The 18,915-nt window shown below is 42.7% G+C and overlaps 1 protein-coding gene across 6 annotated transcripts in view; it reads left to right on the top strand.

Moving 5' to 3' along the window:
- FOXP1 (forkhead box P1) overlaps positions 1 to 18,915 on the top strand; it is a 625,834-nt gene that overhangs the window by 519,517 nt on the left and 87,402 nt on the right. For 5 of the 6 annotated variants that reach the window (XM_062201264.1, XM_062201262.1, XM_062201266.1 and 2 more), the window contains 3 exons: positions 10,455 to 10,592; positions 11,604 to 11,693; positions 17,130 to 17,283. In XM_062201264.1, coding sequence (XP_062057248.1) covers positions 10,455 to 10,592; positions 11,604 to 11,693; positions 17,130 to 17,283 — 382 coding nt within the window. The remainder of the gene's footprint in view (positions 1 to 10,454; positions 10,593 to 11,603; positions 11,694 to 17,129; positions 17,284 to 18,915) is intronic. The other variant, XM_062201263.1, reaches the window with a different exon arrangement.

Here is an 18,915-nt window from a genome sequence, read left to right as displayed (position 1 = left end):
AGGCTATTTTCGGGCTTGGCTGCTCCAGTTCAAGGAGTTCGCACACTGTGAAGCGGGGCGAGGCGGGGGCTGGGGGGATCGGAGCCCCGCAGCCACGGCGCCCCGAGCGGGACGCGCGGGCGGGCTGCGTGCGCGGCGAAGCCCGCGCTGCGGTAGTTCCGTGCTCCCTGAAGTAAGAGCACGGGGCTCGGGGTTGCACGCGCAGCAGGCGCAGGGCCGGCGGCGGGTCCTCCCACCCGCACGGGGCCCTGGGTGTAGCCAGCCCGGCCGCCACAAGTGCGGGAAAGACCGGCAGTGCGGTGGGACTTCTTTTCGAACCCCCTCCAAGATCGTGTTGGGAAGGCGAGGACCTTTAGGAAGTGGGTGGTAAAGTTTTGGAGCAAAGTACATATAGGCGCTTCCTCTTAGGGATTAACTCCTTCGGGGCCTGCCAACAGCTCGAACTGAAACAGCTAATAATTTTATAATCTTGTCCAGACAGACCAAATGTTCTAATCAAGCCTAGTTAAAAATGCAAATCACCTAATTTCCATAGATTCCAACATTCTGAAAGTGACACATTTGGGGGGGGATTAAGCCTGATAACAGGAAATGTGAATCATACTATCAATGACTAATCCGCTTAAGAAAAAAATAACTTAAATTTATTTTATCATTAGGAAATCAGTGTTAAAGAAGGCATTTTTTTAATTTAAAGCAATTGACTTTTTTATTGCAGCAGAGGCCCTGTAGTGCCCTGTTTGTTTTTTTGTAATAGTTTTTTTTTTTTTTCCTTTTTTAAGGAAGGTGTTGTATGTGCTGAGTGTTCCAGCTAGCATGTCAGTGCCCAAGACCTGGAGCCGGAGCACATTAAGTGTCTGATGTGTTCCTGTTATCGTTTTGTTTTTAGCAGAATGCAAATCTTTGTTGAATGTTAAAACTGATCATCAAGTGTACCAAATGAAGACAGAGCACATTTTCTTAATTGATACCCTTTGCATAAATTGAAAAAAGAAAACCCAATGCTGTCTATGTCTATTTCGTATGATTCTTTGTAGCTGTCTGACACATTTCAGTGAAAAGTGTGTAAAAATGAAACCAAAATACAGACTGCCTACCCAGAGACACTGGCTGACTTACTCTAGGATGTGATAGAGCTGAACTGAAAACGGATTGGGCTGACACTTGGTAATCAAAGTTGATTTATTGTTCATTAGTACTGCATTAGCCCTTTCAGGCAAGACAGCTATTTGTGTAGTGGCCTGTCAAGAGGCAGACTGCGAGCACCTGTCATTTCTAAGGCACGAGATAAGCAACCAAATATTAAAAGGATGCAAATAAAAATATATTTCAGTAGATAACGGACCACATGGTCATACAGTTTTTTCTTAAAAAATTAACATGGCCAATACCAGTCTATAAGAAAGAAATTTTACACACACACACATACACATAGATTCAGCGAGGGAGAGATGAATGTACCTTTTTGCCCATGGACTACATATAGAATGAAAATAATAGGCTTTGTATTGGCCTGTTTGCCATAGAAACTTTCTTTCCTGTCCAAATGTGCAGGCTGTCTGACAAAAACTTAGTCAGTTAAGGAAATGAAAAACATGTCAATTATTTAATCCAAGTATTTCAAAGAAGGTAGGCTTCCCGTTTGTGCTGTTTTTTAATAAACATTTCATGAAATGAAACTTCTAAGCATGGGTCAATTATATGAAAATGTGATGACATCATAGCTAAGCTATGATAATGTCGGATAATAATGTCAAGTGCATTTTCTGCAACATGTTTCACTCTCGATTTTTTTTTCTTCCCTCCCTGGAAGGGAATGATCTCATGACATATAATAGAAAACAACCTAAGTGTCAAAAGAAAACAAAATTAGTGAATTTTTGTCTGCAGCCATAGAAACGCGGATTAACTCATATTTTTCCAGGGCTGGAATGGAAACATTGTGCATGAGGATATATAGTGTATTGTCTTCTCTGAATTTTCATTTGACAGGGATTTTAGAGACTGTGATCTTAATTAAATCTCAACTAGCTGAAATAATGCATCTAAAGGCATGCAGTGTTGCGTAACCTTGCTCAGTTGGTAAACCATAAATCATCAGAAAGCTTATGATAGGAATGGTTGGTTTGAATTTTTTTTTGTTTTGTTTTGCAGTTAAATGTACCTTCAAAAACAAAACCCTCACCATTGCTGCCTTGCGTTTGCACGTTGTCAGGAGCTGTCACCTGAAAGATAAACTCTTTTATGACACTGACCAGTTCTACAACTTTTCAGCCAACCTCCACATGATTGCAAGAGACAGTGAAGTTAAAACCCAGATTAATTAAAAGCAATGAATTTCCAGATTTGTCTTGGCTAATGTGGCAGACGTGTTGTTTGAGTTACTCAGTCTCTGAGACCATCAGAAGAGCTTGTTGTAGCCAGCTTCTCAGCTTTTAGACCCAGAATTTGAGTAGAATTTGAATTGGCAGAAAAGAAGACTGGAGAAACTCATTTTATTATGTGGGTTAGTTGTGCACGAGCATCACTAAAGGGAACCTGAAAACCACGTTCTTAGTAACTGGACAAATACAGTGGCCAGAGAGAATGCACGGCAGGTAGTTATTTGATTGTGATTTATAACCGAGGGACAATGCAGCAACAGTTAACCAAAGTAAACAAATAACATACACAGAAACCCAATATATGTTACATGTCACTATGCATTTGATGACAAGGAGTTCTAATCATTAAGTATCCACCTTATCTGTCCTGTATTTGTCAATTCTAATGCTTGCAAATACTTTTTTTTTTTTTTAGTGCCTTATTAAAACAGATGTTTCCAGCTACTGCATTTTTTTTGTTTGTTTGTTTGTTGGTATGTAAGCTTTTAGAAGGAGCTACCAGTAACAAAAAATTGAGAAGGCTCTCGTGGTGGTTTGGTTTTATGTCCCTTTGCATGTCGTATTTCACATAAGGTTAGGGTTGGGTTGCTGATGAGCTGTAGACCTCTGGGGAGCGGAGGAGTGAGGCTGTCTATGCTCCTGTGACTAGATTTGGGAATAGTCCTAAATCCAGAAGCTGGTGTGGTTGTTTGGTGAAACGTTTGTTTTCTTGGAAGCAGCCTGGTGTGTTCTAGATACCTGTTTCTCAGTAATTTCAGAGTATACTGTGCTCTTTCATCACCACCATGACCCCTGCTCTCCCCCCACAGTGGTTTTCTGCATTCAGTTTTATTTTCTTCCATTTGAAAAAGAAAACTCAGGTGCCTCGTGGCTAAACAATCCCCTGTAGATTGTGGGGACTTGAATCATCTGGGAAGAGCTCAACTGGGCCTCTGCTTGTGGATTGTACGAATAATCTCTGTGTCCCTCTTCCAGCCTAACCTGGCAGTCCCTTGAAGAGAAATTAATTTAGAATGAGCAAAACGAACACTGAACACATGCGTTGCGACTCATTTCAAATCCAGTTAAAAGCAATTAATCAATGAAGATGCAGGCTAAGTGTTGTGGTGAGCTTTTTAGAATGCCTTGGTATCATGTTTTAATTTTTAAGCTTTATCTTGCCCTTAAATCTGAAACATCATTGTTCAAATAACTGAGAACAAGGTAAATCAACAACATCAAAAAGGTCGGCTTCTGTGATTTCTCAAGGGCTTGTTATTTTGTACTTCCCAATTCTATTTGATGTCTTGACAAAACAAGATGACACAGGGGAGAATACATTAAATTTTGATTTTTTTCATCTAACCTGTTACAGTTGTGGCAGCTTAATTTCTTGTACTTTTTTTTTTTCCTGGAGATGGCTTTTTGTACAGTTACTCTAATTGTCGCACCACTTCGTGAGGTGGGTCTTCATGGGTTTCCCAGTTGCCTTGATTGTGCCCATCCTTTTTTTTAACAAAACAAAACAAAACACATTTTGACCTTTCACATGGAAGGAGCTTTTCATTGGGCTTTATCGTCATTAGAAACAAATCGGTGAATGGTGAGATTGTCAAAGAAGCTACTGATGTTTCCTCATTAGAATCGGATCTGCACACCTTAGCTTAGTAACTGTGCTTTTAGAAGGTGAAGGTGTGGGAAGTGGGCAGAAGAAACTGCAGCTTGAGAGAAACTTCAGCTGTAATTAATAGTGATAATAAAGGAGTCATTACACCCTTACAGAACTTTGAAATCATCTGATTTTGGCCTCCTGGCTTGTTCAAATTCTTTACCTCCACCCACCCCCCCCCCCCCATAGTATGGAAAAAAATATATGTATGTTTGCAGTGAAGTTACCTATGATGTTTTCAATGCTAGTTCAAGGCTGAGGAAAGCAGAGAGCTGTAAATGTAATTCTCATTCTTAGAAAAAAAATGCCTTTCCCCTACTATGAAACATGAACATGTTATTTTTCTCCATGTAACAACAGTAACCATGATCCCAAACCATACCTACAAGTTATCTTTCCTTATTTTAATTACCCATGTGTTTCAAATAGGAGTGATACAGTTGCTGTGTCTTGCATTATTTTTGGAATAATACTTCCATTTGAGAGAACTATCTTAGGCAGGACCTCTTCCTTTTCCCTTCTAAAGGGCTGAAGATCTGTGGATGGAATCTTTTCTGGGGTCCCCTCTCAGACTAGCCTTCCCACCCCCACCCCCGCCTGCCAGTGGCAGCACCTCAGTAAGGATTTGTTGTTGTTGTGAATATAAAATGTCATAGCAGGTTTGACTCACGTGCACAAAACTGTGGGGAAAGGAGGCAGAGACATTTCTCTAGATTTAAATAATAATAATAGTTGCTAAGTTGAAAAGATCAGTGCTTATTGGGTGATTATTTTCCAAGTGTAGCTTCCTTTGTTTCCCGTATTTAACAATCGCTAATGGGAGAAGCGATTTAATTTATGTAAACTTTACATTTTTATGCAAATGAAGCTGATATTTATTAGAGCTAAAACAATTATGCTGGCACTTAGTGGAGTAACCTTGTAAGGCTGGGAAATGTTACAGGAGAGCAGTTGAGGCTCCACGAAGACTTCTGCTGTAAACAAATAAGGAATTTCTGCCACTTTTTACAATGTAAAGACAAAAGGGAAAAAAAAAAACTCGGAGCTTTGCTGGAGATTGCATTTTAGGGTTGAAAACCTGAAATAACTCCTGATTGGCAGGCGAGTCTTGGCCTCACAATTCTTCATGAAAGAAAGATAGCCTTTCTTGATAGAATGTAATAAACAAAATGATAAAAATGAAATGCTAATTGCATTTTAAAGAGATCTTTTTTTCCTAAAATTTTAATAGGTGGTTGTATTGTTACTGAGAGAACAGTTATGCTAATGACTGACTACTTAGATGATTTTGCATTAATATAATAACCATTACCTGCCTTAATGCTTTGTACAGTATTGTGGCAAAATAGCTAAGTCTAAAAGAGTTATACAAAAAGCAGAATTCCATAATGAAACAGAATTATACTTTCCACATGAATAGCATGCTTTTTAAAAATATTTTTTAAGAGTGAAATATTACGTCAGAAATATATTTTCTTTCCTTTATAATACAGCTGCCTTTCATGGAACCTGGTTGGTTTGTTTTTATACCAGAAAGAAGGTTCTAAACTTTTTGTTTGCTGGCGTATCCATTGGCTTATTAAGTATGAAAACTCTTGTTTTTCACAGAGTGGGGGCAGTGGTGGGGGGGTTTGATTTTCTTTTACCCAGATTCGCTTCTATATGGCCATATGAAATTTAGCATTTTTTCCCCCTCTTTTTTAAGGAGCCATTTTCTTTCATTGCTTCTGTTTTGATATTCTGAAGCCTTCTACTTCAGTTTGTTTCACTCTTGTTGTGTGATTAACCAGGTGACCCTGCCCAGCCTGGTCAGTTATCACTCAGATACAGCCTGGAGCCTAGGAAGAATGTGAGTTTCCTGGGGGCACACACCCGGTGAATGATCAGCGGTTCACAAAGTAGTGTCCAAAGTATTTTTGGAAATAATTTAATGGTGATTAATAGAAGATTAATGGAACTAAAACAGTATTTTAAAGTTATCTTGTTTTTACTGTTTGTATACATAGTGATTATGAGAAGTCACTGATATGCATAATTTCTGTGTATTTACACCGGGCAGTATCTGCTTGTAGTTGAATGTAAACCAAAGAGAGGGGAAAAAGATGATAGCGTGTTATTTCCAATGTTTATATTGTGGCATCTCCCCTCCCACCCAATTCCTTCAATTGTCTCCTAGATTAGAAATAAGTATTGTTTCTGTGAGTGTTTTTATTTGTTTGTTTGCTTCTTAGATTGTGCCTCCCCCAGTGAGCATAAGGGAAACTAATCAGGCATCTGACCTGAGAGTTTCCAAGCGTGCAGATGATAGGGAGTCATTTTGGAGAGAGGGAGAAGTGTACCAGGCGGAGTTTGCACCGCGGTGTCTGGGCTGTGAACAGCAGTTGCTAGTGCTGACGGCGGTTCCCCAGTTGCTGGCACGAGGTAGCAGCAGGTCCATACTAGCAGCGGTCTGTGGCTCGAGCCCCGCTGCCTTCCTGCCATTCCCGCAGGTTTGTGCGCACCTGGGATCGGCCACACCCAGTTGGTATCAGTCAACAATGTCTCATGCGGAGTGTTTTTTTCAATTCACGATTTCCTCTCGAAACTCAACTAAAGAGTGTTAACTGTATGTGTTTTTTTTTTTTTTTTCCCAATTCGGTTTTGTATGCTAGCATTCTTTAAATGTCTGCCAGAAGTTTAATTTGAATTTCTGATCCCTGAAGGCAGCTAGACAGAATCATTCTAGTTCTTCATAAATTGCCTTCTATGATTCATTGTTAACTCATAAAACATACTCATTTCTATATACTGAAACAGTTCAGGTAGTTACAGTATCAGGGATGTAATTTGGGGGTTTTGCCTTATATTTAAATTGTCTTTGGAGAAAGAAATCAAGAATTAGTTTCAACTCCCAGTGACGCCATGAGCCCTGTAGGACACAAAACATCAGAAATGAATGTTTTTTTTTTTTTTTTTTTCTCAAGGAAAGGAAGGTAGATGACATGGAATTGGGATATGTGTTGGGGGTGGGGGGGTTTCGTTTTTACTGACTGCTCTCAAAGAGGGACCCATAAATATAAGAGGGTTGTAGTTAAAAACTCACATGACTGTTTTAAATACTATTGATTTAAACCACTGGCTAGATTTTATGAATCAAAGTGTAATTTCTAAGCTTTGGCCATATTTCTCGATGCTAAAGCACTCTCTCTTGTGTGCCTTTAGCTGCTTTCCAGACATTCAACACAGGATTAAATGATAGTAGTTACAGTGATCAATAGGTTAAGACTGCTACAATCACTCTTGCCGCTAATGACCTCAGTAGTAATGGGCAATAAAGTGTGGGCTGTAATAGCCTCTCGCTGGTACTGCCTGCCCTTTGATTCCTAGTATTAGTAGGGACTAGGTACATGAAAAAGTTGGACGTTGGGAATTAAGGGAGTGGATATATAGGCTATAATTCTTAACTATTTAAAGCCTTAAACTGTGCTCAAATTTTTTTGTTTCCACCTCTTTTCTACCCCACCATGGCTTCTGGTCCATTTGAATATGTTTGCTAAAGCTTTTCATAACCTCTTTTCATGACATATGGGAGCAGAAACTTTGGGGAAATCTTGGTTTTATTACATTTTATAAATTAAGCTGCAGCCCACTTTGGAAGCCCAGAGCTAACTGGTGTGAAAATGTGGTTTCAGATAGTAAAAGCAGAGTGACGGCCATCAGGATAGAATAGCCCACCTCTGCTTGTTCGAAGACCCTGCAGCCAGTTCAGAGGATTGCTCAGGCTTGCTTCCTCCCCTCCTCTGGCCGTGCCTGCTGCTGGGAGCATTTTATTACTCACCAGCCCCTCTATCAAAACGTCCAAAGGGAAGGAGAAGAGGAGACTCTAGTTCATTTTCCTGCTCTGCAACATGACTGCAAAAAATGAATAAATAACTGTGAGAAAAGGAGATTTAAACCAGGGATTGTACGTCAGGGCGTCAGCCTCACCTGGAGGTGTCAGGCCCGTCCGGGAGCTGCCTGGTTTATTGACAGTGGGGGAACAGTAGCATTTGTCATCTTAGAAGGCACACACCATATTCCCTCTGTGTTAGGGTAGGTGTATGTATATATTTTACTTCTTAAATTCATTTTGTTGAAGTCTAATTTGCATACCGTAAAATACAGTCCCTTTCAGCGTACCATTGGAAGACTTTTCACAATCAAGATAAGTTCACCCCAAAAGTTCACGTCTGGCCTAGGATTTTTCAGAGCTCTGTGAAGAATTAGGCTCCACAGATTCTCTCTGTAGTGATCTCTGCTCTGACTCTGAGGTTCATGTTCAGCAGCAGCCTAGGTTTGCCACCACCCTATTCTTGTCTGTTCATCGCCATCAGAAATTTGGCTCAAGGATATTTATGTTGTATATCATCCAAGAAACGCAAAGGAAAAAAAGAAACCTTAAACATGGTTCTTTTGTTTGCTTAATCAAACCCCCCCCCGCGTGCTAATGCAACTCTGAAGGGAAAGTAAACTTGATTGTGCTGTGTTGGCTTCCAGCAGCTCTGGAGATAATGATTGGCACCCAAGGCATATTTAAAAATTTAAAAAGTTTCTTCTGCATGGAGACAAAGTAGACTAATTAGGATGAATTTGTAGATGGTTAGATGTTTTGATAACGTCTTCTTGGTGTTTGCCCTAGACTGAATACAAGTTCAGTGTTCCAATCATTGGTGATATTTCATGCTGCGAATTATCTTTTTAAAAGGATAATTTATCCATTCATATACATCTGTCCCTTTTTGCATATAAAAATATTCAGACATACCCATCTGTTTTAAATTACAGTGTATCTACATCTACACTTAAAAAGGCCACTGCAACAGAAGAATTCACGGATGACCTTCCAGAGTTGGGTTAATGAACATTTTCAAATGTTCTAGCAAGTGTTTTCTAAACACACAAAACTTGCCCATCCACATCCCCACACAACAAAACATGCCCACAACAACTGTGGTGAACATTCACTGTGCATGAATCTGACCTTCAGGAACCATTTTTAGTTCATCAAAATTAGTGATGCTGAGAAATCGGGACATCAGTGCATAATGACTGTGAAATTAGGAATGAGAGCTCGCTATGCAAATGACAGGACAAATCATGTGAAAAAGTCAAGATAAACTGCATATTAAGACATTATGTTACATAAAATTAATACTGCATTTCTCCCTTTGCTTACTGCTCCCTGGAAGGATTTTTTAATTCTTTTATCTTCTGATCAGCTATTGTCTGCCGGATTTTTTTTTAAGTGGCACGCATGCAAAGTGCAAAACATGTTATTACCTTTTATTGTAATACATGAGATGACAGCAGATCCTTTTTAACAAAGTATATCCTTTACTGCTTCGAGCTCCTCGCTGTCACATGTTTGATTAGAAACCAAAGAAAAGTAAGATGCTTAAATATTACTCTTAGAAGACGTACAGGTTTTGTCTTTTCTTTCATTGTTTTTTCTTTCCTTATCTTTTTATTTGGGGTGGGGGTGATTTTTCATGAAATAGTCTTCTTGCATTACGGGGACTGACAAAATGGTTCTCATGTAGTCTGCAAATTAAACACAAGTGCAGTGATTATTTTGAATAGCTAAATTACATTCTAGAAAGCTTGCAGAATTCATAGCATTGTCATTAGGTATCCGCTTGAATACAATTTGTGTAACCTTGGCCAAGACAGCCTGTCATTTTAATGTCAGTGTTTTATCTGAACAAGACATCATCCTTTCAGATACAGTGTGCAGGTTCCTTACAGAGATGCCCGTGCAGAAGCGTGTTAACAGTTGCAAATATGAAATGCTATCAAGTTCATCACTGTAGCTGTTTGTCACTGAAATGTCATGGAAAGCGGCTTTTAATGGTATCGCACATAATATGAAAGAATTGAGACATCTGTATGCTGAGTGAATAAGGAAGGGGAAAAGGCATCATAGAAAGGGCCTGTGTTTAAGTTCAGAAGGTGCAACCCAGGGCCCGCCATGGCAGGACTGCCTGCATTCATGGGCCGCGGAGGAAGTGGGTCGTGTCAGCTCCAGCTGCGGTGCTGTGGGTTCCCACGTACCTTCCTCTCTGACACACAGTTCAAGTTTGGGTTCTCTGCCTACGGCCCCACTCATCCTTCCTAAAAAATGGGGGTGGATCTACCCTGACTCCAGGCAGCATTTGTTAGGTGTTTCCTCCTTGTCCGCTTGCAAACCTGCCTGGAGACCGCGTTGTCGCTGTGAGGTTTTCTTTTTCTTCGTTTAAAATACAAAGTCCAGAGTCGAATGCGTGGGATTTGTCAGGGTATCCCCTCCGGTTGGGCACCTTATTGGGGGCGAGGCCGTCAGTTCCCAGCGGGGTTGGAGGAGAGGGGAGGAGACGCTGATGGTCACCTGGCTTCCTGTTCACCCTGTGTTCCCGTTCCCTTTCTAGGTGCCCGCGTCAGTGGCTATGATGACGCCGCAAGTTATCACTCCCCAGCAAATGCAGCAGATCCTCCAGCAACAAGTGCTGAGCCCTCAGCAGCTGCAGGTTCTCCTCCAGCAGCAGCAGGCCCTCATGCTCCAACAGGTAAAGGTCTTCTTCCTCCTCCGCACCCAGGGCAAGAGCCCAGGGCCCAGGTCACTAGCATATCCGCCCTGCCCCTGAGCCCCTGCTGTTCCCATGGAAGGACCATGAGCCCGAGGGGGCTGGGTGGGGCGGCCCTGAGTCATGAGTGCATGGGCACCCCTGCTGGAGGATGAGGGCCTGGAGAGGACCCGATGGACCAGGATTAGGTCTGTAATTGGACTTGGTAGAAATAAGATCTTTTAGGCTTACGTGGCTTTACTCTCTTTTATTTGGTAAGCCCAGAGGCTTCCAAATGGTGTGAATCAAAGCAAAACGAGTTCAGTGGGAGCAGGTTTAAATGTGACAGCTCTTGAAGTCCCCAATTCAACTCAGATGCTTACAGAATTAAAGAAAGGAAAAAAAAAAATCAGGAAGCATGTTGGAGTTGGTTCATTTGAATGTACGGCGTTGATCTCTACTTTCATCCATGGCTGCGGTTGCTGAGATGAACTTCTAGCTGTCCTTGTGCCGTGAGGGCCTACTTTGCAGACCCAATGGACACCTGAACCCAACAGGTGCCATTCAGGACAGCAGTTGCTGGCGTTGTGGGCTTGGCCTGTTGGGGACAAGATGAATGAGGAGCTCCTTACACTGGTGCATGCCCTGGGCCCCAGTGCACCCCTGCACAGCCCTCCTATGCGGGAAGCGCGCATCCAGGAGCCACCGGGTTCTCTCTCTCGGCCAGGGCATTGCAGCTTTGCTGTGCTATCAGCGGCCATTCCTGGCCTTACTGTAATTAGTTTGTGTAGAAAATGGTATGTTTTTCATCAGTTCATTTTGGAGATTACTTTTCAAACAATAATGCCAAGAATAGTCAGTGTGCCCTGAATTTATTGTCGAGTTTCAAACTAAAGGTCAGGCCATTACAGATAAAAGGATGCTATTTTTCAAATTGCAGTTTGTGCATGGCACCGAAAGGGACAGTGGCTGGCGCTACCCTCATGACTTAACCATCTTCTCTTTCCTTTGTAGCAGCAGCTTCAAGAGTTTTATAAAAAACAACAGGAACAGTTGCAGCTTCAACTTCTACAACAACAACATGCTGGAAAACAGCCTAAAGAGGTACCGACAATACATATTTTACTTTGAGACCGCAGATCCCAAGGGACTATCTAGTGGCTATTAAACTGTCATTCATCTTTTAAATGATTGCACAACCGAGGCGACTCTATCAGTTTTCTGCTTTCGGACTGAGAGTTACTCCTCTTTGCTCAGAGACTTTTCTGGGTTCCATTGGCTTGCTGCCACCTACTTTATGATACCCCCATTGCACGTGAACCTGTGTGAGGAGTAGGGGCAGGGGCGTGAGCAGGACGTTCAGGCTACTTCTGCAAACTGTTAAGCTGAGGGCCAGGTCCTAGCTGAGGGGAGTGAGGTACGTTCAGTACAGTTGTACTGGGATGCACGCTTCATTTTCTTTTTGTCCACTTCAGGGAGTTTGGCTATGTGGAGATGGCCTTTTTCACTGGAATCATGATCTCTTGTGAAGTTGGACAAACGAAAAAACTGAGAACAAGGTTCAGCTTCCCTATCTTTGTTTAACTTCTAACCCACAGGTTGTACGTATCAAAATTGCTAGAGGCATGCATCACATAGTACAAGTTCAAGTTAGAGAAGATTCCAGCTGGGATTATTTGTGTTTTCCTGAGTGCAAAAAACAAAAGTAAGAAGAGCATGTTAACATAGCTTTTACGCGCACAAAACTTTGTAGCATCCGTGAGTCATTGCTTTATGCCACAAGGCACAGTTAGGTGGCAGAGTGAGAAGGAAGGCCCTTCCTTCCCCACCCGGGGCGCGGTGGGGGGGATTCTTCATCTTCTCTGCAATGCCAAGCACCCACGGCTCAGCCACTGGTGGGAGAACCTGCGCGCCGCGTCCCCTGGCACGACGTCTGGCTGCCTGCAGTGCTTGCAGTGGGTTGGCAGTGCCGTTCATAATTCCATCAGCAGCCCATCATCCGACCGAAGGGCTTCTTTGCAGGCCCCAAGCACTCAACCACTCCAGTTTCTCTGGGAGAGAGCCTTGCCAGGTGACTGACTGGCCGGGTCCTTGTCCTTCGCAGAAGCATGGCTGCTGGGCGGCGCTCCTGGTACACGTTGGGAGGGCCCCCAGCCGTTCCCCCTTGGCCGGCTCCTCCTTCAACACAAATTGGCTCTGTTTTCCAGGCCCCGCCAAGTGCTCGCCCTGGAGTCCTGTTTAGCAGCCTGGGTGGAAACCCCTGCAGACTGAAGGGGCAGTTTTGGGGTGAAGGGGAGGAGGTGTTTTAATGAAAATGCTGACACAACCTTAAGTACAGTGGCGCGCTACCGGGTGCTGCTATAATAAAAAAGGGAACAGATTAAAAAGTGTCTAAAATGTAAATCTAAAGGACTAACAGTAATTAAAATGGAAATGGCACAGGGAGGGAAGGCATGTAATTGTGAGATATCACTGTGCAGAAGGCTCTCAGCTTTGTTTTGCTGGCTGTTTTTCTAATTCAGCAGGGCTTACTCATCAGTGGCAGTTCAATGCGCGTTAATGACTCTGGGATTGCAGGCATCACTCTGGACAAAGAAATGATTATTGTGCGGTCAAAAGAAGTTCAAAGACAAGAAGGGAATTTCAGTTTTTTCCTTAGAGATCCACATTCAAGAGCATATAAATTAAGCCAAATGTTAAAAACCACAGTCTGAAAGCTGACTTCAAAGTCACAACTCTCTAATTAATGAACTGCGAGCTTCAGTTTGGACAAGTTGTGGTTTGATGCGCCCATAAATCAACATGACAGGCCTGTTTCACAGTCTCAGACAGTGCTTGTCATTGAGTCACATCAGATGTAAACACAGCAGAAAAAAGAAGGGATATGAAGGAGGTGCAATTGATCAACAGAATTGGTAAAAACCCACTTTTGAAGCACATTATGCATGATCACAGGAAATGGTTACAGCCTCAAGAGGTTTCCCCTTCTGCTGTTGCTTTTTTGAATCAGATTTCTAACAGCCTTCAAAAGGGAGAATAAGAATTATGGAGTTTCTCCCCTGTGGCTTGCAGGCAATAACCCCCTGTTGTTATTTTGTGCTTCTTTCTTTTCAAAGGCATCAAAATTTAGTTTTTTAAAGATCTTTAACTCTATATTTGAAGACAAACAAAAAAGGGCTGCCACTGTCATTCTTATCAGTTACCAGGGATTGTGTTTTTCCTTTCTGTTGCCACTTCTTATTAACCTCTTATTTGGTCTGTTAGACATAGTTTGGAATGTACGTCTGCATGCTGGGAGAACATGAAAGTTCAGATGAGCTCAGAGGGCACATAAAGAAATGTGAAGGGGAAAGTTACACAGCAGAGAGAAGGATAAAAGTTAACTCTCCCAAATTGCCGTTGTCAGAGAGGGGAGCGTCTCGGAGCACAAAGATGAGGCGGTGGCTGAGTTTTGGGCCAGGGAGTCAGGGCGCAGAGAGCATGCCTGGTGCCTTGGAACGAGGTGGACGGCTGTGCTAGCGTTCCAGCGTCTCCCAGACAGTGGGTTCGCCTCTGGGCCCTCCTTGGCAGACAGAGGTGACCCAGGAGGTCCTTGCCTTTGAATATTCTCGGAGGTTGGCAGAGCAGTGGCGTGGCCAGGTCACCTTCGGTTTCCCTCCGTGTTCCTGGCGCCAGTGGATGTGGCTGAGAGCTGGGTGGTACACGGTTAGGAGATCCTTGTTTCCCCTCAGGTAAGGAGTTCCTCTCCCAAAATGGTCCTGCAGGTGGTGGGCCTTTGGTGCTGAAATGAAATAGAGTCACTTGGTGGCAGTTTCACGATGTGGACTGGTGGTTATGATTTTAACAAGGGTTGAACTTGGATGTTGACAGATGGAACAAGTACATTAATTTACTGAATCCCAAGTCATTAGTGGCTCATAATTTTGTATCACTCGGCTTTATCCAACCCCCTTCCTTTTTTTTTGTTTTATTTCCTCTGCTGTAAGACACTTGATCACTGGCCAGAACAGTGTGCCTGCACTCTGTTTCTTCCCCAGAGTCGAGCTGAGATATTTCCCTGGGAAAGTTTGGCTCCACATTGGGTTAGACCTGAGACCTTCCTTAAAAGACAGATGCTCTTGGCTGGGAGAGTGACGTGGTGGTGGTGGTGGTGGGGGGCGGAAGGGGTATGCAGCATACAGGCTATGGAAGCAACTGCTTGTTAATATTTGACAGAACTGGTGTGGAAAATACACAACAGAATTAATTTTAAATCAAGATACAAAAAAAAAAAAAACCTCCATAAGATCCCATCCTGCTCGGGTGAGGTAGGCTGAGCTGATTGTTTTAAAAAGGGCCGTTTGTCCGGGCAGTTATGACAGTTTATGTTAGGCAGTAGGGAGTAGCCGAAGAAAGGAAAACAGACCTTTGACTGCAGCTCCAGGGAGGGGATCCGAAATGCAGGGTTTATCAGGGCATTTGAGCATTTTAGCACTGACTACTGACCTGTCGAGGGGACTGCACGGAGACCTTTTTTGTATGCATTCAATTGTGAGAAGTAAACAAACGGACTCGTATCCTGTGTTTGGTAACTGGGTGGGGAGCACAGTTTGGCAACCACTGTTGCTTTTAAATTCTTTCTTTGGACAATGGGCCTTGTATACTTTTATATCCTGGCTTTTCAAACGTGGACAGCTTTCATGAGCTTTTCCTAGGGATGGCCACAGAGACAACAGAGAAGGCATCAGTCATTTCATATAAATACAAAGTTTTTAAACATTTCACTTACAGTAAGACAGGAAGCACCCTCCCCAGCCTCTAGGCCCCCCCTTCCCCCCATGATACGCTACATCAAGAGCTGGTTCCACCATCTTTTGTGTCAGTTCTGGTTTTTTATCTTCCCTCTCCTTTTTTTTTTTTTTTTTTTTTAAATGTCCTGAGTTAATATCTGTTGAAGAAGTGAAAAAATCATTTTGACATGAATATAACTATCATTGGGTTTTACATTAATGTGATAACTTGGGAAGGGGTGAAAACAATTGGATCATTTTATGCATGCTGTTCTTAAAATGAAAACACTGGCTTTTCATTTAAATTTATTTAAATTTTTGTTGTTAGTGGTATAGAATTTGTTTTTTGGAGTGAAACTCAATTAACTTTCTCAGTGGCATGGTAGTAAGTCTGAAATTGGTTGCTAATATGAGAATGATGGTTTTCACTGGAAAATAAACTACATGGAGATGGAAAAGGAAACCACCATTTTTCTCTTTCTTTGAACTTTTGCATCAGAAGGTCTTGATATACATGCCACTTCATGGATATATCAGATCAAGGTCATGTGTTAGGTTAAGTGAATGCAGTTGTTCGTAGAGTATAGTTATTAACCAGCACACACAGGCTCTCCAAAGGGTTGCATAGCCCTTTGAGTTGCTAAAGTCTCTCTGATCTTTTGAATAGACAAGGAAGCAGATCTTGTTCTTTTGTTGAAGAAGCTCTTGTTTTTTGGGTATTTTTTGGTTTTGTTTTTTTCATTTTCGTTACAGTGCGGGAAGGGTTAATTTTCCTTTCTAATTGTTAGCCATAATGTGGCTAAGACCTCCACCTCGATATGAGTCCTAGCAGATTAAGGATATTAGATAATTTCCTTCTATTTATTGTACTGCTGCACTGTATTATCTTTCTATCACTCAGATAATTACTGAGGAAATCTACATTAATTTTTTTGGCTGGAGCGAGGCCTGCTAAACACAGGAATGATGTATTGATGGTTTACACAACAAAAGTTTTCCTCCTGTCATTGTCCAGTCAACACAGAGATATTTATCATATCGTAAAGCCCCTTCTTTTCAAGAACAAAGCTGGTGGGGGAAGCGGGCCCAGCAGCCAGGCCTAGGGATTGCAGAGGCGAAAGCCAAGTTCAGGCCTCCGAAGCTCGCAGTGCCGTGCGTATTAAACACTTGCAGTTGAGGACGATGTTGTTTGCTAAATTATGAATGTGTGTAATTAAAATCTAGTGGCTGTTTCTATGAAAGATTTACAATGTTATTTCATCGTTTGTCATGGCTAATTAACAATATTAGATGAAGTTTTTCTTCTTCAAAGGTCTGATTTTTTCTCATTTATTTATGTCAGAAGTGATAAACAGAGTAGTTAAAAGCTGCTGCCGGTGCTGGCGGAGAGGGAGGCAACTTGTTCTTTTTACACCTCGGAGGTTCAGGGTTCAAATCCCTCCAGGACAGAGTGATCAGGTCTTCTTTCTAGTGTGAGCAAGGAAAAAAAATCTGACGTTCTGAAAGTTCACACCTGCCTACAGAACTCGGGCTTTCAAAGTGTACGGGAAGCTGGCTGGGCCGAGCGATTATTTTTCTCTGGTAGCTGGCAAGGGGAAAGGACCACCCTCGCCCCTCACTCCCCTGGGAGTGCTGGAGCTGAGACCTCCCCGAGCTCTCGTGCCCACTCTAGGTATAATTCAGCCATGGTGGTGAGGGGTCACACGTCCATACTCTGCACCTTCCTTGGGAAGTGGCCATCTCATTTTTTTCCCCTCCTGATTTCTTACAGCAACAGCAGGTGGCTACCCAGCAGTTGGCTTTTCAGCAGCAGCTTCTACAGATGCAGCAGTTACAGCAGCAGCACCTCCTGTCTTTGCAACGCCAAGGCCTTCTAACAATTCAGCCCGGGCAGCCCACCCTTCCCCTTCAACCTCTTGCGCAAGGTAGGCATTTGTACCCGGCAGGCACAGCCCTGTGAAGACTTGGGGTGGAGGCGGGGGTGGGTGTCTTGGTGTACCCCAACTTCTCAGTAAGGAAATGGTCCTCTCAGGCATGCATATAGAAACAGAAAAAACAAACAAACCAAAAACAACCTTAGGGAGCGACTAACCAACCTTTGTGGAAGTTGAAGAGTCTGCTGGTGCCAGCATGAAGATTTGGAGTGCAAATGTTGTGGGTTCTTTCAGTAGGGTAAAGCGCTACTTTGCACTTGTTGAGCATTTTACTGGGATCCTCTAGCCTTTTGCTTTGGAACCCCAGAGGTATTTTTCTAGAAGGCTATTGTTAGTCATTGAAAGGTGTATTTTATAATCATGTAGCTTGTCCAATTGTAGATCTTAGTGACACTTTATAAAATGCCAGTTTTTATTGTTTTGGGATAAATACAAGTTTACTGTTCTGCAAATGAGCCGAATCTGTTAGAAACCAAGGTTGTTTGTTGTTCCAGGTTCCTTTCTCTCTCCTTTGTGTTCCTTTTGCCACCTTCCAACTGTTGACTGTTGAGTGAGTGAGGTTCACGCTGATCAGTACAGGTACCCACCCTCTCCAGGTCTAGTTTGTTCTCAGACACTGGGGTTTGTTGAAAAGTAGCAGGATTTAGTAGATGTAGTGAATGACTTTGGAAAAGCCACTGATGATGTGTAGTAAAGGTGTGAGGTGCTGGGACGTGTAGGAACCCGGGACACTTGTTTAAGCAGCCCTCACTGACGTGTGTAATGTAAAGGCGAATGGATTGTTTATAACTAGGAGGGAGGGAAAAGGTGTCCCATCTGGGTTTTGAAATATGATTGTCCCCATTCCCCAAGTGGTAGGATGGATTCCAGTTGGCTACCTTAAGGTTCCCAGCCCTTTCAACTCTTGTACATATGGACGTGAGAGTGTGAGTGTGTGTTTGTGTGTGTGTGTCTCAAAGGCTGGACACTCAAGCCTTACAAGGTAGAACCTCCTTTGTGTTGCTTAAGGCCCCGTCATTTGTTTGGTATCTTTGGTGTGTCGAGTGGAGCCAGTGAGGCGTGCATGTCTGTGTTTAAATCTGCTCTCTTGAGTCTACCACACCCAGCTTATGTCCCTTGAGGGTTTTTTTTTCCCCTTAATTTTTGTTTTTGTTTTTAATGTTGAGACCATGTCTTTTTTCCTCCTTGACCTTCTGTCTTGCCCCCAAGCTCCCTTTCCGCCCCGAGTGCTCCAGTGTTTGGTACAACGCTAGTATCTCCTCCATTGCTGTCCAGATAGAAGGTTCGGTACCTGAGCAATACAAGGGGGGAAAAGAAAGAACACATCGACTAATGTATTTTTGTCCTTGCAAAATGTTAATTACACCTTCGAGTTTATTGTTGGGAACATGGCAGGCTGTCCTGACACACCTGCCGGACTCCGGTTTCAGCCTCTCTCGTCTTTTCCCATCACTCCTGTACTTATTAAGTTTGCTTAAGGTCCATTGTTATAGTACATCAGTTAAGCTGTCCAAAAGAGGGCAATTGGGCAGTGACAAGACAAGCTCATGTGTAATGTGAAAGAAATGAATGTGGTGATGCATGAAGTGTAATCTCTGCAGTAACATATCAGAGACACCAGTG

Source organism: Lepus europaeus, chromosome 9, assembly GCF_033115175.1.
Source record: "Lepus europaeus isolate LE1 chromosome 9, mLepTim1.pri, whole genome shotgun sequence".
NCBI classification, from domain to species: domain Eukaryota; kingdom Metazoa; phylum Chordata; class Mammalia; order Lagomorpha; family Leporidae; genus Lepus; species Lepus europaeus.
Note: the sequence above shows the minus strand (reverse complement) of the source record. Positions and strands in the feature narration are given on the sequence as shown.